The following is a 25,390-nucleotide window of genomic DNA, read 5'->3' on the forward strand; positions in this document are numbered from 1 at the left end:
GTCTGTAGTAGACTCCCACAATAACATCCTTGTTATTTCCCTCCCCTTTAATTTTTATCCAGATGCTGTTCACCTGGCTTCCAGGATTGATGTCCTGGATCTCTTCACTGGTGTAAATGTCTCTGACATATAAGGCTATTCCTCCTCCTTTCCTGTTTGGCCTATTTCTCTTGAAAAGGTTATACCCCTGTATTCCTACATTCCAATCATGAGACTCATCCCACCAGGTTTCAGTGATGCCTATTATATCATATTTGCTTTGCTGTACTAGGAGTTTGAGTTCATCTTGCTTGTTTTCCATGCTCTGTGCATTAGTGTAAAGACATCACAGACTATGGGTCCCCTTGACTTGCTGCCTGTGCAAGTTTTTTTGCCTCCCACTTTTGGTTCCTTGAACTGTTTGTCTTGTTCCCTCTATGACAGTTTGCCTATTTTCTCCAGCCCTTTTGTCTTCCATAATACTGTCTCGCTCCCCCATATAACTCAGTTTAAAGCGCTCCTGATCAAATTTTTGAGACTATTGGCAAAAACGTTTTTGCCAACTGGCGTGAGATGCAACCCATCCCTTGCCAGAAGTCCCTCCTCATGGAACCTCAGACCATGATCCAAAAATCCAAATCATTCCTGGCGGCACCATCTGCGGAGCCAGTTATTCACCTCTGCTATTTTCCTCTCCCTTCCTGGATCATGCCCTTCAACTGGGAGAAGAGATGAGATGATAACCTGCCCATCCATCTCTTTCAACTTCCTACCCAGAGCCTCATAGTCCCTTCTAATATTCTGAAGGCTGTGCCTTGCAATATCATTGGTTCCCACATGAACCAAAAGAAAGTGGTGATGGTCAGCAGGCTTGACAAGTCTCTCCGGATCTTTGCCCCAGGGAGACAGCACACCTCCCGAGACATCTTGTCAGGCCCACAAACTACTGGTTCAGTGCCTCTCAGCAAGAAGTCCCCCACGACCACCACACACCTCCTCTGAGGCTTAGCAGCAGCTGTTCCCTTTGGTAGTACGGTGCGCCCACGCCATACGCGGCCTTGAGCATACGCGCTCAAGCTGCGGGGCACGCGCCCGGCGGCACGTCGCATTCAATTGAATGGGTGCGCGCGCCCGTTGCGCCCCGCGCGCACCCGCACCACCACGCACGAGCCCCATTGTTTCCAATGGGGCTCGAGCATAGGCGGAATTCGCCTTATGCGGAGGGATCCGGAACGGATTCCCCCGGGTAAGGCAAGGACGGACTGTACTCCCAGGATCCCCTGCTCTGTCCCTGAAGTCTGTCCCTGCTGCTCTTCCTCATCATTCTTGATAATAGAGAGAGACTGAAATTGATTCTGTAGCTGCAAGCTCACAGAACGTTCCCTGGTTTCCCTACTTCTGTATGTGACACTCCTCCAACCATCTACTTCTGTTGTATGTGAAGTAACCTCCTCCTCCCCAGTAACTTCCTCTGTGTGTTTCCCTTCCAGGACCATCTGGTCCGTTCTGGTCAGGAAAACCTCTCACTGCCTAAGATGCTGAAGTGTAGATACCTGGGCCTCCAGCTGCTGTACTTTCTCATCTAAGAGGGCACTTGGTGCAGGTGAAATTTCCCATATTCCTAGGCAAGAAGACCAACATCCCACAAGTGTTGCAGGTGACTGCAGCAGGTCCTTCAGTGTCTATACCGAGAAGTCTTAAGGAGGCACTGAAACAAGACTATGGGCTTCCCCTGCTAAATACCAGTGTAAAGAACCCTGGCTGGCTTGGCCTTTGTCTCCAAACTCTGTTAGCGAGCTCAACCAACTAGGACTATAGTTATGTTCAAAGCTCCTGGCTACCAGCTAGTTCCAAAGGCAAGTCTCTGTCTCACTTCCTCTGAGCAAGTCCCCACAAGCCCCTTAAGGGAGCAGTGAACAGAAAAGTGTAACATTGTAGGAGATGTCCTCCAGCACTGTGCCAAGGTGACCTTCTCCTGTGTACTCCAAACCCTCCTAGATTATAAAAAATAAAAATGAAGGAATGTGAAAAGAAAAATTTGCGTGCCATTAGGCACGCACCTCTACCAGCAGTTTTGTAGAACTTCTAGCTCCTCCTCCTCCCAGTGACCAAAAGAAATGGCCCCAGTTTTCTTACCAAAGCAGAGTGGACAGAGAAAACTAGGCTTCCCTTTGCAAGGATGTCCCAGAATTCCTCTACCAGCAGTTTTGTGAAAAACAACCTGCAAATGTGGGTTGTTCACTTTAAATCTAGTTTCTGCATGTGATTTGTCCCGTGTGATAAACTCCTACATAAACATACAGTACACAGTAAACCTACATAAATGCAGATCATCAAAAGAGGTTTGTGATTTAAAAAAATTAGCCTCATTTCTGGACTTGGTGAATGTGTACTTCAGCCTTGTAAACACAACTCGGTGGCACAACATGCATGTAAGAATTATTCACAGTGTGAGTTTGCTTCAATGGGTATTCTGGCAGCTGAAGTTAGAGAGCAAAAGAGCATACTTCCACTTCAAAGAGGAGTTCCCCTATACTTGAGGCTGAGAAGTTCCAAATTCTTCCAGCCTGACCCTCTTTCCACCCTTGGCTATTTGCCTTTAATGCTGCAATTGTATCTCTGAGCTCACAAGAACAAGATGAAATGTTAGCAGGTCAGCATACTTCCTCCACTAACAAACAGAATTATCACAGCAAACTCTGTGTCTCTGCATGCAAAAACACCATTTTCCCCCCAGTTTCATCCAGACATTATTTATCTCATTCTTCCTAACCCTCACCACCCTCATACCTATGGACAAAAGCATAGCATAGTAAAATAATCTGTGGCATTAATGAAGGACTTCTATTTTTACTGACAAAGGATCTTGTGCACTTCAAACATGATGGAGACAGTTCTGTATTTTCAAAATACGGAGCCAACATGTATTAATTTTCCTGCTAACCACAAACTTAGAGAGTACTCTGGATGAAACACAACACTGTCACTGTCACATCATCCAATGAGTGACATCTGAGAGTCTGCAAAACTTTCTTCCTCCATTATATTTAAGATGTGTCCTTAAAATTAAGACTTCTTTTCTTTTACATCTCCTGGCCCCTTTTTGAAACATTTTGTACCATTCTGCCTGATCCTGAGATGGTAAAGGTTTGCACACATTTTTGTGCACTTTTAGTTGACCTAACAATAGTATATGTGCATGCACCACCTGTCAAACCATTTGTTGACTTATGGTGACCCATGAATTTCATAGGATTTTCTTGGTCAAGGTATTTCCATAATATGGATTTGGCAATTTTCCTAGAACTATCTCTTCTTTATACTTCTGATATCTAGCCAATGATGCTTGACATCTTCAGGCTCAGCTGTTCTAGTGTGTTTAATACTTGAGTCCATGATTACTTGGGTTTCAGTGGACATCACTGGTGGCGCAGTGGTTAAATGCCTGTACTGCAGCCATTCACTCGAAACCACAAGGTTGCGAGTTCAAGACCAGCAAAAGGGCCCAAGCTCAACTCAGGCTTGCATCCTTCCGAGGTCGCTAAAATGAGTACCCAGACTGTTGGGGGTAAATTAGCTTACTTGCTGTTCACCGCTATGATCTTTGGAATAGCGGTATATAAATAAAACAAATTATTAAATTATTATTATCATGGCCTCGAATTGGGACCCTGATCAAGCATTCAGAACAATGTTTCTCCATAATTTATGGATTCTGCCATAGATTCTGACAATATTTTCAGTGTTGGGTTAACCTTTATCTCTAAGTATGTTGCTAGCCTAGTTCTTAAGACTGTTCCTTCTGTTTAAAGATTGCCTTTTTATTACAAAATGGTTATTTTCTGCTTTCACTTTTTCCTGTTTCTGAGATGTTGTTAGGTAGCATTGGGTGTAGCAGTTTGCAGCTGTGTCTTCACTATCTGAAATATTCAGTTTTGCATGAGAAAATTGAGGCTTTTATATTTTTAAATTTCAGGAACATGCAAAATACTACAAATATGTGTGCTAATTTATGAATGAAACATTTATGTTGCTAAAACATTAAAATTAGTTTCGGTCTGATATGAAAGCAAGTGCTACATGTATTTTAACCTTTCCCAATATTTCTGCTTTTTTTCCAAGAAAAGCGGGGAAACCTCCCGTGTTTAAGATGGCTTAAAAATATCTAGAAATTTTACATCCCTATGAAGGACAATGTTGGATTTGGGGGTACCATTTCTTTTGCACCAGACTCAGAATGTAACAAAGTCTAAAGGTAAAGGTAGTCCTTTGACATGATTGTCTAGTCATAACCGACTGTAAGGGGCTGTGCTCATCTCATTTTCTAAGGCAAGAGTAGGCAACCTTTTTGAGCCGGGGGCCGGGTTGGAGTCCCCCCAGACAATGGGGGGGGGGGTCCCGAAGCCAAAAAATAAATAATTAAATAATTTAGGACAACATTTTCAAATGTAGGACACGTTTTTAAAAATGGAGGACATGCCAAAAAATTTGATGATTTTAAAGAAATGTTAATATAAATGCATGTTTCTTAGGCATGAAAAAAATGGAGGACATTTGGGCATTATTCCTAGACAAATGGCAGAAATGGACTTCCCTTTCTGACCAACTCCACTCCCCCCATTCCAAACAGCACATTTGGGCATTGAACATGGCTTTACTTAAGATGGCCTCTTACATATTTCAGAGGCTTATTACATAACCAAACTCTTTGGGTTTCACACTGAACATGGGTTCGCATGTCTATGCATATTGAACATGTAAAGGTGGTTTCACAGTTCTTGCACCAAGTGTACTTCTCAGAAGTGTGTACTTGGTCAAGGGACTGTGGTTTTTCTTCACTGCGCATGAGTTTGTAAAAATCACAGCAATTTACATTGGCCTTGCCTCAGAGGCTTTCTGATATCAATATCACCATTAAAGAACCAAAAACACACAGAAAGGGCACTTTGGAAAGTCACACTCTCTTGGCTTCAGAAACAGTGCATGCATGCCTCTCAAGCTGACTCATATCATCATCATCATCATCACACTATCACTGTCAAAACAAGGGAGACTTGTTAGCATTAAAAGCACCCAAAATAAAAATTTAAAAAACCTTGAGGCCTCTGGCCACTCACCACCTCTTCCTTCCTCCTCCTCTCCCTCCTCCTCCCCTCCTCCTCCTCTTCTTTCTTCTCCTCCCCCCTCCTCCTCTTCCTTCTGCTCCCCCCTCCTCCTCTTCCTCCTCCTCCTTCTGCTCCCCCACCTCTTCCTCCTCTACTTTCTTCTCCTCCTCCCCTTCCTCCTCTTCCTCCTCCCCCTCCTCCATGCACCGCGTGGCCTGGGGGCGGAGGAGGCAGAGGAGGAGGTGGGCGGCGGGGCCCGCACCGGGAGGCAGGGAGGGCAGCGCGGGCCTGTGCGAGGAGGCGGGGAGGGCAGTGCAGGGCTTCCTCCTTTGTCTCCTCTGCCCCAGGCCGCGCAGCCCTCCTCTTCCTCCTCCGCGTGGTGGAGGAGGAGGGCAGTGTGGCCGCGCGGGCCAGGAGGAGGAGGCGGCGGCAGCACGACCAGGCTGGGGCCGGTCCTGCCGCCTCCGCGGGCCGCATCTGGCCCGCAGGCCGGGGGTTGCCGACCCCTGTTCTAAGGTGAAGAACTGCCCTGCTGGTCATGTGGCCAGAATGACTGTACTGAATGCTGTTACCTTCCCACTTAAGGGATACCTATTTATTTACTTGCATTTGCTTGCTTTCAAACTGCTAGGTTGGCAGAAGGTGGGACTAGTGACAGGAGCTCACCCCATCATGCAGCACTCAGGCCTCAAACTGCCAATCTTATGATCTTCCGATCATCAGACTTGGCATCTTAACCACTAAGCCACCTGGTTTAAATCATGGATGTGAAAATCTCTCACCTTTGAATTCTACTGAACTCTTGCATTCTGATATAAAATGAAGATGAATTTCCTTTCTATCTTTGTTTTTTTTAATCAGATTTCAGGATTTTATTTTTATTTCCCAGATTGACATCTGTACAATTTTAATATAATTTTAAAGTAATTTTGATGAATTTCCTCTGATTTTTTAAATTTTGCTGCACAATTCATTTAACCAATGAAGACTTTTCTTTTACAGGTTAAAAAATGTTTCTGCACTCTTTTCAAATTATGCACATTTTGGTTGTTTCCATTTTAAAATGTGTACATTGTTTGTGTGTGCTTTATTTCTTGAAAAATCACTGGAATCCTTTGCAAGTCTGTGAATGCTCAAGGTAAAGCAACTTATTTACAAGTCTTGGGAAACATAAAAATTCTGCCTTTATTGAGATTATAGAATCCAATAGTCCATCCTTAGAACAAAGTGTTTCCATATTGGGAAATCCTAGGAATGTTAGCTAAGAAAAAATTTGTATTTTAAAGATGGTAGCTGGTAACCTCAAGGCTGGACTTTTGCAATACGCTCTACATTGGGCTACCTTTGTACCAAGCCTGGAAATTCCAACTGGTTGAGAATGTGGCAGCTAGATTGATTACAGGTACATCCAGGAATGATCACATTACACAGAACATAAAATCATTCCACTGGCTGCCAATTAGTTTCTGGGCAAAGTACAAAGTGTTGGTTATTACCTTTAAAGCCCTACATGGTTTATGTTCAGTTAACCTACAGGATCAACTTCTCCCATACAATCTACTCTGTACACTCAGGTCCTCTGGGATACATTTGCTCCAACCAGGCAGGACTAGACTTGCAACGACGTCCTAGAGGACTGTTGTCCCCAGACTGTGTAATGACCTGCCAGAAGCGATACGACAGTGGAAAATGCTGACTGCTTTTAAAACAGCACTATTATTATTATTATTAACCTTTATTTATGAAGCGCTGCCAATTTACACAGCGCTGTACACTAAAGACATGTATGTCTCCTCTGACAGGCCTACCCAGTCAAATTGAAATCATTGCTTTTTAATTGGTGTATTTTATATTATATAAGCCCCATTGAGTTTAATTGTCACATGTGCATGTGGTCATGGGAGAATGACTGCATACACATGTTTCTGCTGCCATTGTAAACTGCAGGACTTGAGGTCCTGAGGTTTATGCCATCCACGGTCATGAGATTTTTGCCATCCATGGGAGGAGGGAGGAGCAGAATGGAAGGACCCACTGTATGTTGAAGCTAGTTTATTTTAAGGTCTGACTGCACTCATCAAAATCTGCCTCTGAGGCCTGTTTTCTGACCTTCTAATAAAGTCATGGAGAATACAATTATCACTAGCTATTAATCTTTATGTTTATATGGTAGCTACAGGATTGCATGGATGTTTGCAACTAGTAGTTGTTGGGGAATAATGTCAAGAGGGTATTGAACAAGAACTGCTTGTGGACTTCCTGGAGGCACCTGGCTGGTCAAAATGTAAACAAATTGGGGAAGGGATCCATTGCCCTACAGTCTTAATCCAGTCTATTGGGATCTCTGGTCACTCCTCCCTGAAGAACGGATGCAAAGATACAAGGTGTGATCCTGTGAGCCAGGCCTGCTCGCCACTTCACTTTCCTTGCCATATACCATGACCTGAACCTAACCCATTTTTGCAAGTCACTAAGTTGACTCAAAGAGGACATTCTCAGCAATGTGTAAAACTGCAGTTTTGCAGATGATCCTATCACTGCTGTCAAAGAGTCACCAAAGACAAGAAACAATGACAACTGTTCCAACCATAGCTTTACTACTAACACTGTTAAGATTTGGTGTTTAGTTCAAGCTTCAAGAAGCTCCAGAACCTTAGAGATACAAAATGCTTAGAGATGCAAGTTAGTGTTATGATAGATAACTGTCTATATTTCTCTTAGGAACAATGAGATCTGAAAGAGATATATTGCAAAGTCATTTGTTCTGGTAGAGAACCATGGCAAAGTTTAATCATGTCCTTCATCTGCACACTTCCAAAAGTACATTTCCATTCTCATGCACAAATAGATGAATACATACACACAAGCACATATATCTCCCAGAATATATAATGTTGTTTTTGTGGAATAAAATTAATATTCTGGTGTATAGAAGATGTTCTGTACTGAGGTAAGGAAAGTATAAACAGCAGGCTACAGAGAGCTCTTGAATCCTACCTTTCATAGAATAACAGAGTTGGAAGAAACCACAAGGGTTATTCAGTCCAAACCCCTGCCATGCAGGAAGACACAATCACAGCACTCCAGCCTCAGTGTAAAAATCTCCAAAGAAGGAGACTCCACTACTCTCTGAGGAAGCATGTCCCACTGTCAAACACCTCTTATCACCAGGAGGTTTTTCCTTAATGTTTAGGTGGAATCTCTTCCTGTAGCGTGAATCCTTTGCTCTGGGTCCTAGTCTCTGGAGCAGCAGCAAACAAGTTTGCTCCATCCTCAATATAAGATTCCCCCCCCCAAAAAAAATTTAAACATGGCTTTTATGTCACCCCTTAACCTTCTCTTCTCTAAGTTACTTAGCTCTCTAAGCCACTCCTCATAAGGCATAGTTTTCAGACCTTTCACCAATTTGGTCGCCCTCCTCTGGACATGCAGAAGCTTGTCAATATCTCTATTGAATTGTGGTGATCAGATCTGAACACAATATTCTAGGAAGGGTCTGACTAAAGCAGAAGTCCTCTGTCAGTTCCTCCAAGCCTCCCAATTTTGTCCCCAAATACCAATCAAAACAATGACAACTGTGGAAGTTTGGCTTCTCCACTCCCCTGAAGTACCCTCTGCCAAGCATTTTTTTCACAGAAAACTCACTGGAAATGGTGATTGAAAGTGGTATCATGTCAGTTCCAGTGAACTGAAATGTTTCAATGTGACCCATGAAGGCCATCAAGTTAAACAAAATCTCCCCTATCCCCTGTGCAGTTATCCATCCCAGTCTACAAACAAATTGTCCTTGGACGATATCTAGCACTTTTCTTTTTTACAATGTATTCTGCTATATCAACTAGAGCCCTGGTTTACCTTTTGTGCCTACCTACTTTGGCTATCTCATTCTTTTATCTACTCACACATTGTAGAAACTCTGTATTGACTCAAATCTACTAGGAAGTATAAGTGGGTGTCTTACCTTATAACTGCTATTCACTCTCTGCTGTGAAAGTACCATAGCTCCTATTCTCATGCAATGATTCAGCTCTTTGTCTATTTTAAAATGGCAAATTATTGACTCTGTACTGTGTGAGTCCATGGTATCAAAACCCTGTTTTCCATCAAATGTATGTAGCAGAGATTACTGGCCTGACTTCGATCTTGCATACCTGAGCAACGGTTTCTATGGACACAAAGCAAATGTCTATGTAACCCAGAAGATCTTTCTTCTCTCTCAGCTAGAGAAAAGAACTTTGATTCCTACTTGCACAGGCAATCAGCTAACATCTTCTAACTTAAAGAATCCCCCCCTGATTTAAACACCTCTTCATCTCTAAAGATAAATCACTCTATAGTGCATCTAAAATCCTTTTTAATGTTTATTTTCCTAGGTGCCCAAATTCTTGCCCTCCATCTTCTTAATAAACTTTTCTTACTTTCCAGAGTCTTGCCTTGGGAAATCAGCAACTCTGGCCTAGATCTTCAATCCTCTTGATTCTCGAATTCTGTGCTACTTAGATGACCTTACAATGAAACGGGGTGATGAAAATAGGCAGCAGACTCCCAATGCCTTAATTAGAAACACACAGGCCTCAGTATGCAAAGGGATCTTGTAGCACCTTTGGGACTAACTGAGCAAAAGAAGTTGGAGCATACGCCTTTGTCTACTTCCTGAGATGCAGTGTGGCATAAGCCTCAATTTAAGCTAGCATCCAGTTTGTGCTAACCAAGTGGACAGAATGAGGTATAGTGCTGAGGTGGTACCTACTTGCTGTTACTTTCCCATTGAGAAGTGGTACCTATCTATCTACTTGCATTTACATGCTTTTGAACTGCTAGGTTGGCAGAGGCTGGGACTAGTGACAGGAGCTCACCCCATCATGCAGCACTCGGGCCTCAAACTGCCAACCTTCTGATCTTCAGATCATCAGAACTGGCATCTTAACCACTAAGCCACTGTATCCTAATAGCATACAGTGTATGGTATTACAGCAGCTTAAATGAATGATAAATAAAAGCCTTGGGTCAGAATTACAAGTAACTGAATTCTGAGTTATTGGATATTTAAATATGGATACATTTTGTTCCAATGCAAAGTTGTGTTTTTTTAAAAAAATATGGGACAGCTCATGTCTTCTAAAAACCAAGTGACAAAATTCTGAATTAAAGCAGTGTGGGGTAGAGATCGGTGAAAATGTGGCATCTTGTCGGCAAAATTTTCAAAAAACAGCAGACTTCTATCAACCTGAAGGAAAGAACTTGGTTTTTTTTAAAATTGATGACTCTGGAGTTTATCACACGGGAGGAATTTCTCTTAATTTCGAAGGAAAAGAAAGTGGGGCCAGAATGCATTCACATGAATTTGCTAGTTCAGCGAATTTACGTGAATTCGAACTGCATTCAAACTGACTTCTCATTGCTCGAAAATAGCTTGCCATTGCCCGAAATTGCGTGTGGTAGTCTATCATGCAATAACGTGAAACCCCAAGATTGCATTCATACTGACTTCCCATTGCCCAAAATTGCATGTAGTAGGTTATCATGCAATAACATTAAAACTCATGATTGCATTCGGATTGCCATTGGATTATACTTCCAATTTCCCTTGTCTGATAAACTCCTGAGACAAAAGGCTTGGTCTCTAGCTCTTAAAAGTCTGAGTTTGAATACCTGTTGCTCTTGCTCCTATACTCATGCCCCACCACCTTAGTTGTATCCTCATCTTTAACAATGACATAGTAGGCAGATCCAATGTGATCCCCTCCATACTGAGAAAAGTCATACTGCAGTTACCAGCACAGATATTTAAGAATTTGATTTGGTTCATTTTGAAGAGAACTTCCCAAAGTGTGCCAATGTCTTAATCAATTTGATAGAAAGACCTTTAGGTTTTGTTTTTGTTTTTAAAAACCTGGATGTAGGAGTAAATGAAACTAGGAGATTAGCCCATCCTTAGTAGATCTTGGAAAAATTACTTTTTAGAATTATAACTTCCAGAATCCCCTAGTCAGCATGACCACTATTTGGGTGATTTATGATCCCCAAAAAGTAATTTTTCCAAGCTCTGGTCCCTAATGTGGAGCACTGCTTGAAGTTTTAAGACAGTGAGATCTAGGTTCACAGTGGTGTCTTTGCCTACCTAATCCTCCTATTAGGAGTTTACTGCACTGCTAAAGACCCCAGTTTACCTCTCCTGAATTGAAGTCTAATTCGGGATGCAGCCTGGTTCTATTGCCTAGATTTTGCTGCTGAATACTCTGGCTGAATACAGCCTGGCTGCAGCCCAGGTCCTAGGTGTGCTCAGCAAGCTGTTTTTCAAAGTCGGGAGCTTTCTGACAATGAAAAGCGGCTTGCTGAACACGTCTGGGACCTGGGCTGCAGCCAGGTTTTATTCGCTGGCAGATTTGGCAGCAAAATTCAGGCAATAGAACCCAGCTGCATCCCGACTTAGGCTTCAGTTTTGTAGAGGTAAGCCGGGGTTTTTAGTGGTGTGAGAAACTCCTTAGATTGCTGTAATAAAAAAGCCTCTCTGAGTACAATATGATGTCATGGCAGCATACCGCTGCAAGGACAATGGGATCTTCTCCCTTTTCCTACTGTAGCCCTTTGCATGACCTGAAAATCTGCTTCAGAGCCTTTTCTGACATTTTGGAGCCACTTTTGAGAGCAAGGAAGGACCCACAGGAGGAGAGGAAAATGACTCCTTCTAGGTTCATTGACAGCAGTCTTTCACCAGCAGAACTGGATCCTTGGAAGAGCATTCCATCTTGAGCTATTTGGATAAAAACAAAATGTGTTTCAGCCTCAGTCTTTTTATGGTCAAGCAATGCATCAGGCAGATGATTGTGGGTGTTGTGAAAAAAACAGAAGATTTGGTATTCAATTTATTATTGTATTTTTACTGTCAGGATGAAGGAAGGTGCTTGTGGGCTTACTGTATCTCCCTTAGATGTCTTACAAGTTATGCCACTAGTATGCAAAGGAATCTGGCAGCACCTTTGAGACTAACTGTGTAAAAGAAGTTGTAGCATAAGCTTTCATAGACTTGGTCTACTTTCTAAGTTCCTGTGCTATATGCATCTTGATAGGTGGAGGGAAAAGAGATTTGCAGCTTTAATAATAATAATAATTAATAATTTGTTTTATTTATATACCGCTATTCCAAAGATCATAGCGGTGAACAGCAAGTAAGCTAATGAGCAAGTAAGCTAATTTGCCCCCAACAGTCTGGGTACTCATTTTAGCGACCTCGGAAGGATGCAAGCCTGAGTCGAGCTTGGGCCCTTTTGCTGGTCTTGAACTCGCAACCTTGTGGTTTCGAGTGAATGGCTGCAGTACAGGCATTTACCCACTGCGCCACCAGGGCTCCTTTATCATGGGTAGCAAAAGGCCTTGAGTTATGCCTCCTCCTAATTTTTAAAAGTTCATTTTGGACTGCAGCTCCCAGAATTCTCAGCCAGAACAGTATTTTGCAGTTGCAGTTTAGAAAAATATTTCTCTCAAGCTTTCCATTGAGTGGGTCTCAACTTCATTGACTCAACTGGATCAGTCCCTTGATCCATATAGTAAGAAGATTATTGCACCGGGGTTAAAACGTTCCCCAGTGCGTTCTAACAAGGGCATGCGGGGGCACGCACGGAGTGTGATGGGAACGTGATGGGGCCCAGAACGCCAGTTTACTGCACACCGGAACGCTGCCTTTGCCGCTGGGCGTTCCCATTGTGTTTCCATTGAGTTCCAGGGGACACCATTTCTGGGGACGCTTTGAAACAGTTCCCAGAAATGGCACCCTCTGGAACTCAACTCAACTCTTATTTTTACCTCCACTCTGACTTATTTATTTCATTTCTATGCTAGCTTTCCCCCAAAAAGGGACCCAAGGTGGTTCACAACATGATTGGCAGTAATGATCCATCATAAGCAGTGAAATGGAAAAATGACATACATTTTGCACATTATGTTCCTCTCCCTCCATCCTGTCCCTGGTCCACATTTGGTTTAAGCTCATTTTAGGACCCTATTACACTGGATTAAAACCTCATCTTACTTTTCCCGAATTCAGTTCTAATTCAGGAGGCAGGCAGGTGTTATTGCAAAGAAATCACTGGCAAATTGTTGCCTGGGTCCATCCCAGATGCAGCCTGGGTCCTGTAAGCTGCTTCAGCAGCCATTTTTAGAAGCCGGAAGCTCTGAAGCAATTTACAGGACCTTGGCTGCATCTGGGATAGACCCAGATGGTGATTTCTTGGCGATAACACTTGGCTGCCTCCTGAATTTGGACAGAATTCAGGGAATGTAAGCTGGGGTTTTAACTCCATGTGATAGGGTTCTATGTTTCTCCCTGCTTGGAAACATGGTCAGAAATCCTAGCTCTCCAGATCTTTTGGTCAAACACCTGGAAACTCCAGCCAGCAGGGTCAATGGTAAGGAATTATGAGACCTGTAATTCACAAGATAAGGGTTAAAAATTTGTCAGCCCTGTACTGGTCTTTGCTAATGCAGAGGACAATAAAAGCAGAGAATGGAAAATAGATGCAGTACAAAATGGCAACACCAAGCATTAAAACTGGGAGGAAGGTAGAGCAGTGGGGATAGAGCAGTGGGGAACATTGAAGGACAGCTGGGTACTCCTCCCAGTGGTCTAGTGGAAAATTGTATGAACTCAACTTCAGTCTCTATAGCCATACCCTCAAAGAGAATCCAAATGCAGCCACCTGTATTGAAATCAAAACAAAATAGTTCTAGCAGCTTACATTTCGAGCACGAATAGGTATTCTGTAAAGGCACTGGGTCTTAACTGCTCATTCAAGACCAATCTATCTTCCAAATACTTTGCATTCAACCGGGAATATAGTTCACAGCAGTATATTGTTATTGGGAAAATCCACCAACACCACCACCCACCATATGCAGATACCATTGTAAAGAGAGCAGCTAAGGTTAAGAATGAAGGTGGAGGCAAATGATATTGTTCAAGAAGTCCTGATGCTTCAGCCTTGCAAACCCAGGCTGTCCTATAACACTGGTCATTCCTAATCAGCAAGTCTTATGCCAAATCTTGTTTTAAGTCACAATATTATTCTGTTGCAGCATACGGGTTACCTTACATTCTGAAATACTAAGCAAAAAGGCCAGTTCCTTTTCTAAGAAGTCTGCAGTCTTAAACGGTCTCAAATTCAACAGGATTTAGTACGGCTAGGGTCTGTGATCTCCATGGTTAGCACTCAGTCCCCTGAGTTTGAAGGATAATCGCTGGATTAAAATGTAGAACATTTTTTTCTTTTTACTTTAAGAAATCATTAAGAATAAAATGAATACCAGAGGTAGTATGAAGCAAGCAAATGCTCAGCACTTGACAGGGACCAGTTCATATCTATTTTGATATATGTAACATTTACTTGGTTCTTGTCTTGAGCCTCTTTTCAACAGAATTATACAGAACCATACAGAATTATATGGATGGCAGGGCTGGAGGGCTGCTTCTGGCTAAGGCAGAGTACCCCATCCTGGCACCTTCCAGATATACTGGATTACAACCCTCACCACCCTCAGTTATTGCCCTGCTATGGCTGATGAAGGTATGAGCTCCAGTCAAATAGATCAGGACAACTTCGATTTGGGAATGGCTAGGCCAAACTATCAGAATTTCAACACAGGGATTCATCCTGCTGTCAGTTCTCCCTCCTGTCATAAAAACCAACAATGAATCCCAGCCCTACATTTCAGTGGAGAGGTGTTGAGCCCACATATCCTGCTTCTTTTAATAGAGCTGAGCTCAAGTGAAACAGGTTGCAGTCCTATCCTGTTCAATTCAACTCACTTAAGGTTGTGTTTTTACAGCCCCCCCCCAAAAAAAAAACACTGTTTGCTTTTCAAGCAGACTTTCACTTGTAAAAATGTTATTATATTACTTATTTACTTCATTCTCTCACTTGCCTTCATTTTCCCATAGTGATGTCATCATACCACTAAATCCACATAGCCAAGATGTATTGTGAAATCATCCAAGGAAATGTCTGGTTGCTGGCATCACTCATGTAACTAATCCAGAAAGAAAAAAGGAATAGCAGGCCCCAGGGGAAATCATGCAGCGGAACAAGATTGATAACAGAAAGGGGAAAGAAAGAAGAAACGGTAAGGTGAATCTAGATATTGTGAAGAGGGATTTCTGAAATTGCTGAAGCAAACCTCAGGGCTCAAACTGCAAAAGATTCACTGGATCTCTACTACTGAGTATTACTATTAGGCTTTTTTCAACATGCAGTATGTCCTCAATTTTGAAAAATGCTGCTTTAGGGTATGTCTGAATTATGGTCCATACCAAACAGGAAAATGTTACTTTACTGGATGACATGTCCCACAACCCCATTGCCAGCATGGTGAGAGTCCAACTATTCCATAACATTTTCTACAGGGAAAACAGCACTCCAATATCCAACAAGTAAAATATACTTTTACTAAAGGAATGGCCAAAAACAACAGCAGCAGCAACAAAACCAACTTAAAATGAAGCCTTGTGAATTAACATTGTAGCTTCCATTTGGATCTGTAGGAAGAGATCTGCTTCTCCCCACCCATACAATTTAAAGTCCATCCTACTACAGTATCCAGAAATCTTGCCTGAGCTGACCCAAAAATGCATATTGGTAGGTTTGGGGCTAGTTAGGTTCAGAGCTGGACAAAGAAGGAAATCCAGTATGAAAACATTTTTGAACCATCACAAACACTCTTTTTGGACCACTGCAAGTACTTATGGCAACAGTTACATTGCTACTAGGCTTATGTTTTCAGTCAGCCTCAGGGAGGATGCCAGAACTGTAACTATGCCTTTTGGTATATAGATGTCTACAACATAGCAGTCAATTCTGCATGCAGATTAAAACAATCCTCATTGACATACCCACAAAGAGAGTCCAAAAAAAGCAAGCAGTGGCTTTGCTTCAAATCAACAAACCAGTTCTAGCAGTTTTCCTCTCCAGCAGAACCAAGTCTTTTGTAAAGTTAATACAGTAGGTCTTAGTTATCCACTCAAGACTAAGCCACACCAAAACATGTGGTTTACAACAGGCATAGGTCCCAACAATATATTGCTGAGAAAATAAACATACACACACAGGCCTTTGTGATCACCTGCCAAGGGAACAGAGGTCTGATCTGTACTACAGAAATAATGCAGCCTGACACCACTTTAACCAGCATGGCTTAATCTTATGGAAACCTGGAATCTGTAGTTTGCTGTGGCACCAGAGCTCTCTGACAGAGAAGGCTAAATATTTCAAAAAGCTACAAATCCCAGAATTCCATAGCACTGATCCATAACAGTCAAACTTGTGCCAAACTGCATTATTTCTGCAGTGCAGATTAGACCAGGAAAGCCCAATGGGGATGCCAGATGAAATCATCATTCCTGCTCATAGAATCATAGAATCATCACAAAGGCCAAGTGAGCTCTGCTACCACTAAACAACTACCTGAAAAAAGACCAGGTTTTCTTACAAGGAGTCATCTGGGACAAGCATTGTAAATGCTAGAAGATTTATATTTCCAGAGCTTTGCAGAGATATACAGAAGCAGGGGAAGAATAAAAAATCACCTGTTGAAGGAACTGTCAGTTTTGTTATGAGGACCACAGCCAGATTTCTCTTGTTTTCTTGGGTGCTTTCGAGAAGACAGTGTGTTGTGTGAGCTGTGACAATGTCATTAAAAAACAAAGCAGCACTAACATGTGTTCATCAACAAATCCACTGAAAAAGAGAGCTGGCCATACTAGATAGATAGGAATGCTCTGCTAAAAGCAACACACTCAGATGCAAGAATATCTTCCAGTACCTCTGAATATCACATGGTGACAACACTAGAAGGAGGGAGTGGTTGCATGCAGGTCCCATTGGTGGCCGTTGAGAAAAAAGAACACTGGACTAAATAGGCCTTCTGTCGGCTACAGCTTCAGATATTTTAAGCCTAGTTTGTGTCTATTCTCCCTTCATGACTGAGTGATAAGGGCAGAGAAACCTGAGGGTCAACTATGCAGAATTGTCTTTAAAGCCAGGATGGTGAAATAATAAAGAACAAGCTGGTGTATCCAGAAAAGAATAGCAGAATAAGGTGAGACACAAAGGCAGACGATTCTTAGCAAGGCTTCAAAGCCCTGCTCCTGGGTCTACTTAAGATAAAACTGCATGAGGAACTCTATATTTTAGAGGCATGTGTTGAATATACTTTCCATACCTCATAATAAGAAAAGTAATAGTATCGACACTTCAGCCTATTTTTCTGAATGAAGCAGATGTGCATATCTGGCATGCACACCAAGTATATGTGGGGACATGCATTTCTTTATTTGAAAGGGATGGGCAACTGTGGAAGTCTTGTCTAGCAGGAAACCCACTTCTTGTTTTGGAAAAAGCCTTTTTTAAAAAGTTAAGACCATGCTGAAGCCTGCAATGTACTTAAAGGGCAAACTGCTGCTCCTGGAGGCTTCCAGAAGGGGAAAATCATCCTCGGAATTCACCAGAAAAGAGGGAGTCTGGAGGAAACAATGGTCCCAAAAACAACTTGAGGGGATCCAACCAACCCCAGGACTACACTCCTCCCCATTACTTTGTTTAAATAATAGAACCAGTTAACTGAGTGGAAAAAATGATGTACCATAATTGCCAGCCTGTGTAGTGTAGTGTGGCACCAGGAAACTGGGAGACAAGGGTTCAAATCCCTGCTTGGCCATGGAAACCCACTGGGTGACCTTGGGCAAGTCACACTCTCGCAGCTTCAAAACAAGGCAATGGCAACCCCCCTCTGAATAAATTCTGTCAAGAAACCCCTGTGGTAGATTTTCCTTAGGATCATCATTAGTCAAAAATAACAGTAATTGAGTGACCAGAACACACAATATTTGTTGAGGAATAATTAAGGAGCCTAAGGGGTAGACAGAGCTTGGAAAAGTTACTTTTTTGGAGTACAAATTCCAGAATATGCCAACCAGCACGGTCTCATGTTAGCTGGGGAATCCTGGGACTCATAGTCCAAAATGTAACTTTTCTGAGTTGAGGTGGTGAGCAGACTTCATAACTTTTTGTAAAGGCTATTTATTTTTTAAAAAATCTTCTCAGGTGGCGTGATTACATGGGCCTGTTACAGACAGCCAAAATAAAGCTGCTTCGAGTCACAGTGGAGGTATGGTGTTTCAATGATGCATACGTCCTATGAGTCCAGAAGCCACACCAAAGCCACGCTCCAGTCCTTAGGGCTGGAGCGTGGCTTTGGTGTGACTTCTGGACTCTTAGGATGCATGCATATTGGAAACACTCTACCTCCACTGTGACTCGAAGCAGCTTTATTTTGGCTGTCTGTAACAGGCCATTGTTTCTGTTAACACTTTTGACCTGAGCTCCCTATTTGTAAAAGTGGTGTATTGCTACTAACAGTATGTGACCAGTATATATTATCAATGGGATGGAGAAATGCTACTCCAATTGAAAAGTTTTGCTTTCCTGTACTTTGTGGCCTGACAGCTGTTTGCCCAAACTAGCACCCTCCAGATATATTGGGAGTATGAACTCTATCACCTGCTGAACACTCATGGTTGCTGGATGTAATGGGAGTTGTAGTCCAACAGATCTGGAAGGTGCTGGCCTGGGCTGGTACAATCAGAGCCTTTTCTTTTTAAAATACCTGTAAGAAACTCATGTAATTAAGAGTGAGAATTAATTTGGCTGACTAATAATGACCTGCATACTTGTGTTGTTGACTAAGACTGCTTCCGCCCTTTTCAATTGCTAAGTCCCATCGATTCATCAGTTTCAAAGCATTGTTGTTTTCTGCTTTCAAGCCATTTTCTGACTTGTGACTCTGAGGTGAACCTATCATGGGTTTTCTTGGCAAGATTTTTTCAGAGGGAGTTTGCCATAAACCTCTTCTGAGGCTGAGAGAGTGTGGCTTGTCCAAGGTCACCCAGTGACTTTGCATGGCTCAGTGGGATTTTGAACTGTGGTCTCCCAGAGTCCAACACTCAATCCATTACACTATACTGCCTCCTAAGTCTTCACAACTCTGCAGTCTCTTATGTCTATGAAACACATCTAGACCACTTTGAATAGAATTACTGAACAGTTATGGATCAGTCATGTTCTCCACATCCAAGGAATCATAAGACCCTCCCAAAATATTTCTTATCATCCTTGGGATCTTTGAGGCCTAATAGCAATGAACAATATATTAAACAAATCTGCCACTTAAGGTGTGTACAGTAGGGGTTATCATCAAACCTCCTTGCAAAACATTATTCTTCCTACCCTTTTTGTAGCTACCTTTTCAGCACAGCTTTCCAACTTCCTTGTCACAGAGCAACAATGTTGTAGAAGACCTTTTGACTCCTAGCTATCTGAAAGGTGGATCAGTTGCATGTTAACAATTGACTAAAAACTGAAGAAAAGGAACTTAATCCCAAAGCTTAGAACATACCTCATGATATTAACACCAACCTTGTCAGATTTTGAATCCGACTCAGCACAAAACATGTGCATGTTTACTCTCATGCAATTCCCGCTGTGTTCAGGGAGGCTTTCTCTCAAGAAAGTGTGGACAGGATTGAACTCATATTTATATGTGTGTATCTGCATTCTACACAAGCAAGTAACTGCTGGTTCAATGGGAAGCAATGGCCTTGTCCAAAAACGAGTTAGTCCTTGTCAGGCACACACTAGAAACAAAATCTCCAAAACAGACTTCACACTCAAGACACGAGCTGGGAAACTTGTACACTTTGCAATGCTGTCTCCCCTTTGACTTGAAGCCAGGAGTGACGGTAAGAAGAAACTTCCACAGGCTGACAACATTTTGAACACAGGGGAAACAACACTTAAAATAATAATAAAAAAATTAATTTGAAAGAAACATCAAATCAAAGCCCCTGAGAAATGTACAACAGAAAACCAAATACCAGTACTATAACATTTAGACTGAAACAAGCAACGGCAATTAAGTGCTTTGATACAAGGGCTGCATTTAAAAAAAAAACCCAAAATAAATCCATAGCACTTCTCTTCCATCCCTCCTCTGCTTGGGGAAGGATCCATAAGGTTTATTTCCTTGAACAGGAAAATCATGCTCTTTCAAATAAACTGAGAAGTGGCTCCTGCATTTGTTCAAAAGACTAGCCTGAGCATCTCAGAATGGAAGGAGGCATGTCAGTGTGCCTAGTAGTGGGAAACAGAGAGAGAGAAATACTCCTTCTGAATTAACATGTTTGCAAAAGACCTTAGCGCTACTCCCCTTACTCCCCAAATCTCCAGACCACTGACATTTTTCAAAAGAAGGCAATCCACTATTGCAGCCAATTCTGATTTACAGAGAAAGGTGCTCTCTCTTCTCTCTCTCTCTTTCCTATAATATTACATACACCCAGCAATGGCTTGCCTCCTAAATAATGAGACGCACGGGGAAAGGCTAGAATGAAAACCAAAAGAAGAGAAGGGGAGGGAAAAGAAGAAGAAGACCCATCAGACTTACCTTATTTTCTCCATCTCTGCCGCAGAGGCCTACAAGAAATCAAAGAAGAAGGAAGCAAGTGAATGGAAAAGGGAGCAGCAGCAGTTCAGTGGGCAGATTTATGCATAGTTCAGGCTCTATAGATCCCAAAGGTGAGCTGAGTGGATGACTTTAGGGGGGCATCCGGCTAGGCAAACACCTTTCTTATAGGCTCCCTCTTTTTCTACCAAAAAAAGGGTGCAGGCAGCTGTGGAAAGAGCTGAATGAGCCCAAGAAAGGCAAGAGGGAAGGAAGAGGAGGAAGGAAAAAAAGAAGCAGCAGCAGGAGCAGCACATTGACAGCTTGAAACTCCAGCACGACGCCTCCCCCCGCTGCAGAGAACAAGGCTTTGCCCAGGAGGCATAAGGGCAGAGCAGCCCCTGATCTGTGGCAGACAGGGGCCGAGGAGGAGGAGGAGGTGGGAACAGGTTACTGTGCCGATCCGGCTGGAGAAGAGAGAAAGTTGGAAAGGCAGGGCGAGGAGGAGGAGGAGGAGGGATGGGGAGCCAAACGCCAGGGCGGTCTGTCTATCATCTCTCTCTGCTGCAACTGGCTGTGCAAACCCTCCAACGCTTCTCTGCAACGCTTAATAAGAAAAGCATTGGAAAGCCAGAGGTTTTGCCATATATATATATATAATAGAATAATAGAGCTGGAAGAGACCACAAGGGCCATCCAGTCCAACCTCATTCTGCCATGCAGGAATTCCCAGTCAAAGCATCCCTGACAGATGGTCATCCAGCCTCTGTTTAAAGACCTCCACCACGCTCCACTGTCGAACTCCTCTTACTGTCAGGAAGTTCCTCCTAATGTTGAGGTGGACGCTCTTTTCCTGCAGCTTGCATCCATTGCTCTGTGTCTTGTTCTCTGGAGCAGCAGAAAACAAGCTTGTTCCCTCCTCAATATGACATCCCTTCAAATACTTAAACAGGGCTATCATATCACCCCCCCCCTCTCTCTCTCTCTATATATATATATACACACACACACTTACCTACATTCACAGACATACAACAGCCACAACAAGAGGGTTCTACAAATAACTGAAAAAACACGAGGGAGATACTAACAAAGATATATACACATACACATACGTATGGCAAAACCTCTGGCTTTTCCAAGTGTATATATGTGTACACATACACACACACACACACACACACACACACGGAACAATCACAACAGGAGGTTTTCACAAACAACTAAAAAAAACACACAGAAGGGAGAAACTAACAAAGCACCAAGAGGTGATATGTCAAATAAATACTCTATATATCTAAAACAATTCGTATGTTTAAGTGGTGGTTTCATTTATTTTAGATACACAATAATGATTTGACATATTACCTCTATACATAGAATCATAGAATCACAGAGTTGGAAGAGACCCTAAGGGCCATCCAGTCCAACCCCACTCTGCCATGCAGGAACCCAAACCAAAGTGCCCCCATCCAGCCTCTGCTTAAAGACCTCCAAAGAGGAAGACTCCACTACACTCCGAGGAAGGAGTGTGTTCCGTTACTGTCGAACAGCCCTTACTCTCAGGAAGTTCCTCCTAATGTTGAGGTGGAATCTCTTTTGCTGTAGCTTCCATCCATTGCTCCAGGTCCTAGTCTCTGGAGCAGCAGAAAACAAGTTAGCTCCCTCCTCAATGTGACATCCCTTCAAGTATTGAAACAGGGCTATCATATCACCTCCCCAGCTCCCTAAGCTTCTCCTCACAGGGCATGGTTTCCAGACCCTTCGCCATTTTGGTGAATAGACACATAAATACAGCCTATCCCATATTCTCCACTAAGAGCTGGACTGCTGGGAGGAAGCGCTCACACCGTTCAGGGGAATTGCTGCCAGGTGTGTGTGAACACACTGGCTGCATCCACACTGGAGGAATAATCCGGTTTGGTCCAGCTTTAACTGTTTCTGGCTCAAGGCTATGGAATTCTGGGAGTTGGAGTTTGTTGTTCTGGGCCCACAACAAATTCCAACTCCCAGAATTCCATAGCCTTGAGCCAGAAACAGTTAAAGCGGGACCAAACCGGGTTATTTCTCCAGTGTGGATGCAGTAGACCGAATAAACAAAAGCTCTAAACGCTCCCCACCAAGACTGACTCCCTGTTTTTTGGTCCCGCTCCCTATGGAGGGCCTTGTGGGAAAGCCTCCTGGACAGAAGGTGGACCTGGAGGACAGGTCCGGGAAAAGGAGGGCCTCGGATCACCCTGAAGAGGAGGGCAGGTCCTAGAAAGGCCTTGGTAACCCTGCAATGGAGGAGAGGCCCTGGCTGAGAGGACCATGGTCACCTTAAAGTGGAGGAGAGGCCCTGGAAAAGGAGGACACCCTGAAATGGAGGAGAAGTCCTGGAAAAGGAGGACCTTGGTCACCCTGAAATGGGGGAGAGGCCCTGGACTAGGAGGAGCTTGGTCCCCTTAAAGTGGAGGAGAGGCCCTGGAACAGGAGCCCCCCCCCCTGAAATGGGGGAGAGGCCCTGGAAGAGGAGGGCCCTGGAGAGACCTTGGCCAACGAGGCGGGCAAAGTTGGAGGCGGGCGGCGGAGGCCCTGGGGAGCTGCTGCCAGCCCCGAGAGGCCCCTCGGCGTCCAGACACACCTTCTTCTTTCTTTGGCCCTCCTCCTTGCAACCGACGGACATGGCCAGCAGGAAGCCCCGCTTAACCCGAGGCTGGGGGGCCCTGCTGCCGCCGCCCCGCCCGGACCCAGGAGCAGCAGCAGCAGCAGCCCGAGGAGCGGCGGGAGGCAGCAGCGAGAGCCACACGCCGCCCCTGGGCTTCCTCATGCCGCCCGGCCATCCCCAGCCCAGCCGGACAGGCGCCTCGCTCGCTGGCTCTCTGGCTGCCGCCGGCTCCCTGGCTAGTCGCCTCCTCTCCGGCGGAGGAGGAAGAGTGCGGACGGAGGCAGGAGGCCCGCAGGACGCCCCCTTAACCCTCCCATGACCGGCGGCCAGGAACTGAGAGCACCCCCAGCCCCAAGGAGAGGGGCGCCCTGCTCCTCCGGCACCCGCCTTGGCCTCTGGCCTTCACTCCCATCATGATGGCCCTTGGAAACGCTGAAGAGAGAGCATCCGAGAGTTGGAAGAGACCCCAAGGGCCATCCAGTCCCACCCCATTCTGCCATGCAGGAACTCACCCTCAGAGCACCCCCCTTGACAAGGGGCCACCCAGCCTCTGCTGAAAGACCGCCAAAGAAGGAGACCCCCCCTCCACATTTCCACTGTCCAGCAGCTCTTAGGAGATGGTCACAGGCGGCGGCACTTCCCTCGCCCAAACATTCCATACTGTCCGTCCCGCATCTAAGGTCCTCCGGGAAGAATCTACTTCAGCCAATAAAATCTAGGCTAACTTCAGTCACCCAGAGGGCCTTTTCCACCGCAGCTCCGAAGCGATGGAATGACCTGCCAAAGGAGATCCGCGACACTTCTACTCTTACAGCCTTTAAGAAGGCTCTTAAGACGGATCTCTTCCGACAGGCCCTCCCTACCTAGTTCTACTCCCCATTTACTGTGACTTATGTCACTCTGTCCACCAATTCTTCTCTGAAATTTAATGAGAAGAATTAAATTAAAATTAATTAAAATAAAATCCTTGCCTCAAGAAGAAGAGCCCTCCCTCCATGACATCATCATCAGACCTGGGAGGGAGTGAAAAAGAGAGGCCCAACTTCCATCAGGCCTAACTGTGAATGTACTCACTTCGCTCTCTTTAATTTTATTCTATTTTATTTATTTTTTGTATTTTATTTTATTCTCTCTATTTTTATTATTGTAACCCGCCTGGATTCCTTGTGATTGGGCGGGCTATAAATAAATAAATAAATATTATTATTATTATATCAGGACAGTGTGATTGCTTCAAAAGTGAAACATTAATCATTAGCATCATGGAATTGTCAGCGGAGAAGCCCTTTTCCTAATGTTAACAGCTGCTTCCCTGACAATTCCATAGTGATTCCACGGTGATAACACTTCCATTTCACTTTAGAAGTGCCAGTGGCACAATCACACTGGTGACACTTCCAGCCAATTTTGATGACGTTTGGGTGACAGAAGTGTCGCGTGTGATAATCTCCTTACTGTCTTCTTAATGTTGAGGTGGGATCTCTTTTCATACAGGACTTTTTCACACAGGGACCGATGAGCTTCCATCCAGAAAATGGTTAAAGTGTTGGCATCCCGGAGAAGCAAGCAAATTCCCTAATGCTTATCACACAGAGAGCACAACAAGGGGTTAAAAGCACATTACAGTCCACCCTTCTCTTATGCGGGTGAGCCCCCCCCCCCGCATAAGAGAAAAAACACGGATGCTCAAGCCCCATTCAAACGAATGGGGCTTGTGCCCACAGCAGTGTGGTGGCAGCGCAGGGTGCACACCACAGGATCACGCGCCATTGCTTCATTCCGGCGCATGCCTCTGTGACATCCAGCGCAGCTTCCAGCATAATCTGGAAGCCGCATAAAAGTATACTTTGGAAGCAAATATGGGTTTCAGACAGATGAGAACAAATCCCCTTACTAGCTTGGAAATAACTTTTTTGCACATGCTCCAAACTGTCATTTCCAAAAGTACATTCACACACATGCTCCAGAGAGGGAAGGAAAACCAGGGAGGAAAATCCTCTTTGCCCCAGAAGTTGTTTCAGAGGAAGGCAGGCTGAGGTTTCCCTTTGCAAACTCCCATAAAACCACACACAAACACACACACTAGAGAGAAAGAAGACGGGGCTGGTCCATAAACCAGCCTGGTTTCAGCGAGGGCTGAAACTCCCAGATGCCCTCCTTTTCCAGGATGTAT

At 43.9% G+C, this 25,390-nt stretch overlaps 1 protein-coding gene across 2 annotated transcripts in view; it reads right to left on the reverse strand.

Moving 5' to 3' along the window:
- BEGAIN (brain enriched guanylate kinase associated) overlaps positions 1-23,478 on the reverse strand; it is a 223,792-nt gene extending 200,314 nt beyond the window's left edge. For both annotated transcript variants that reach the window (XM_042438584.1, XM_042438576.1), the window contains exons 1-2: positions 23,194-23,478; positions 20,574-20,602 (exon numbers count right to left, since the gene is read on the reverse strand). In XM_042438584.1, coding sequence (XP_042294518.1) covers positions 20,574-20,602; positions 23,194-23,379 — 215 coding nt within the window. In that variant the 5' untranslated portion in view covers positions 23,380-23,478. The remainder of the gene's footprint in view (positions 1-20,573; positions 20,603-23,193) is intronic.
- Positions 23,479-25,390: the final 1,912 nt, after the last annotated feature.

The sequence above is a fragment of the Sceloporus undulatus genome, chromosome 1 (assembly GCF_019175285.1).
Source record: "Sceloporus undulatus isolate JIND9_A2432 ecotype Alabama chromosome 1, SceUnd_v1.1, whole genome shotgun sequence".
Lineage (NCBI taxonomy): Eukaryota > Metazoa > Chordata > Lepidosauria > Squamata > Phrynosomatidae > Sceloporus > Sceloporus undulatus.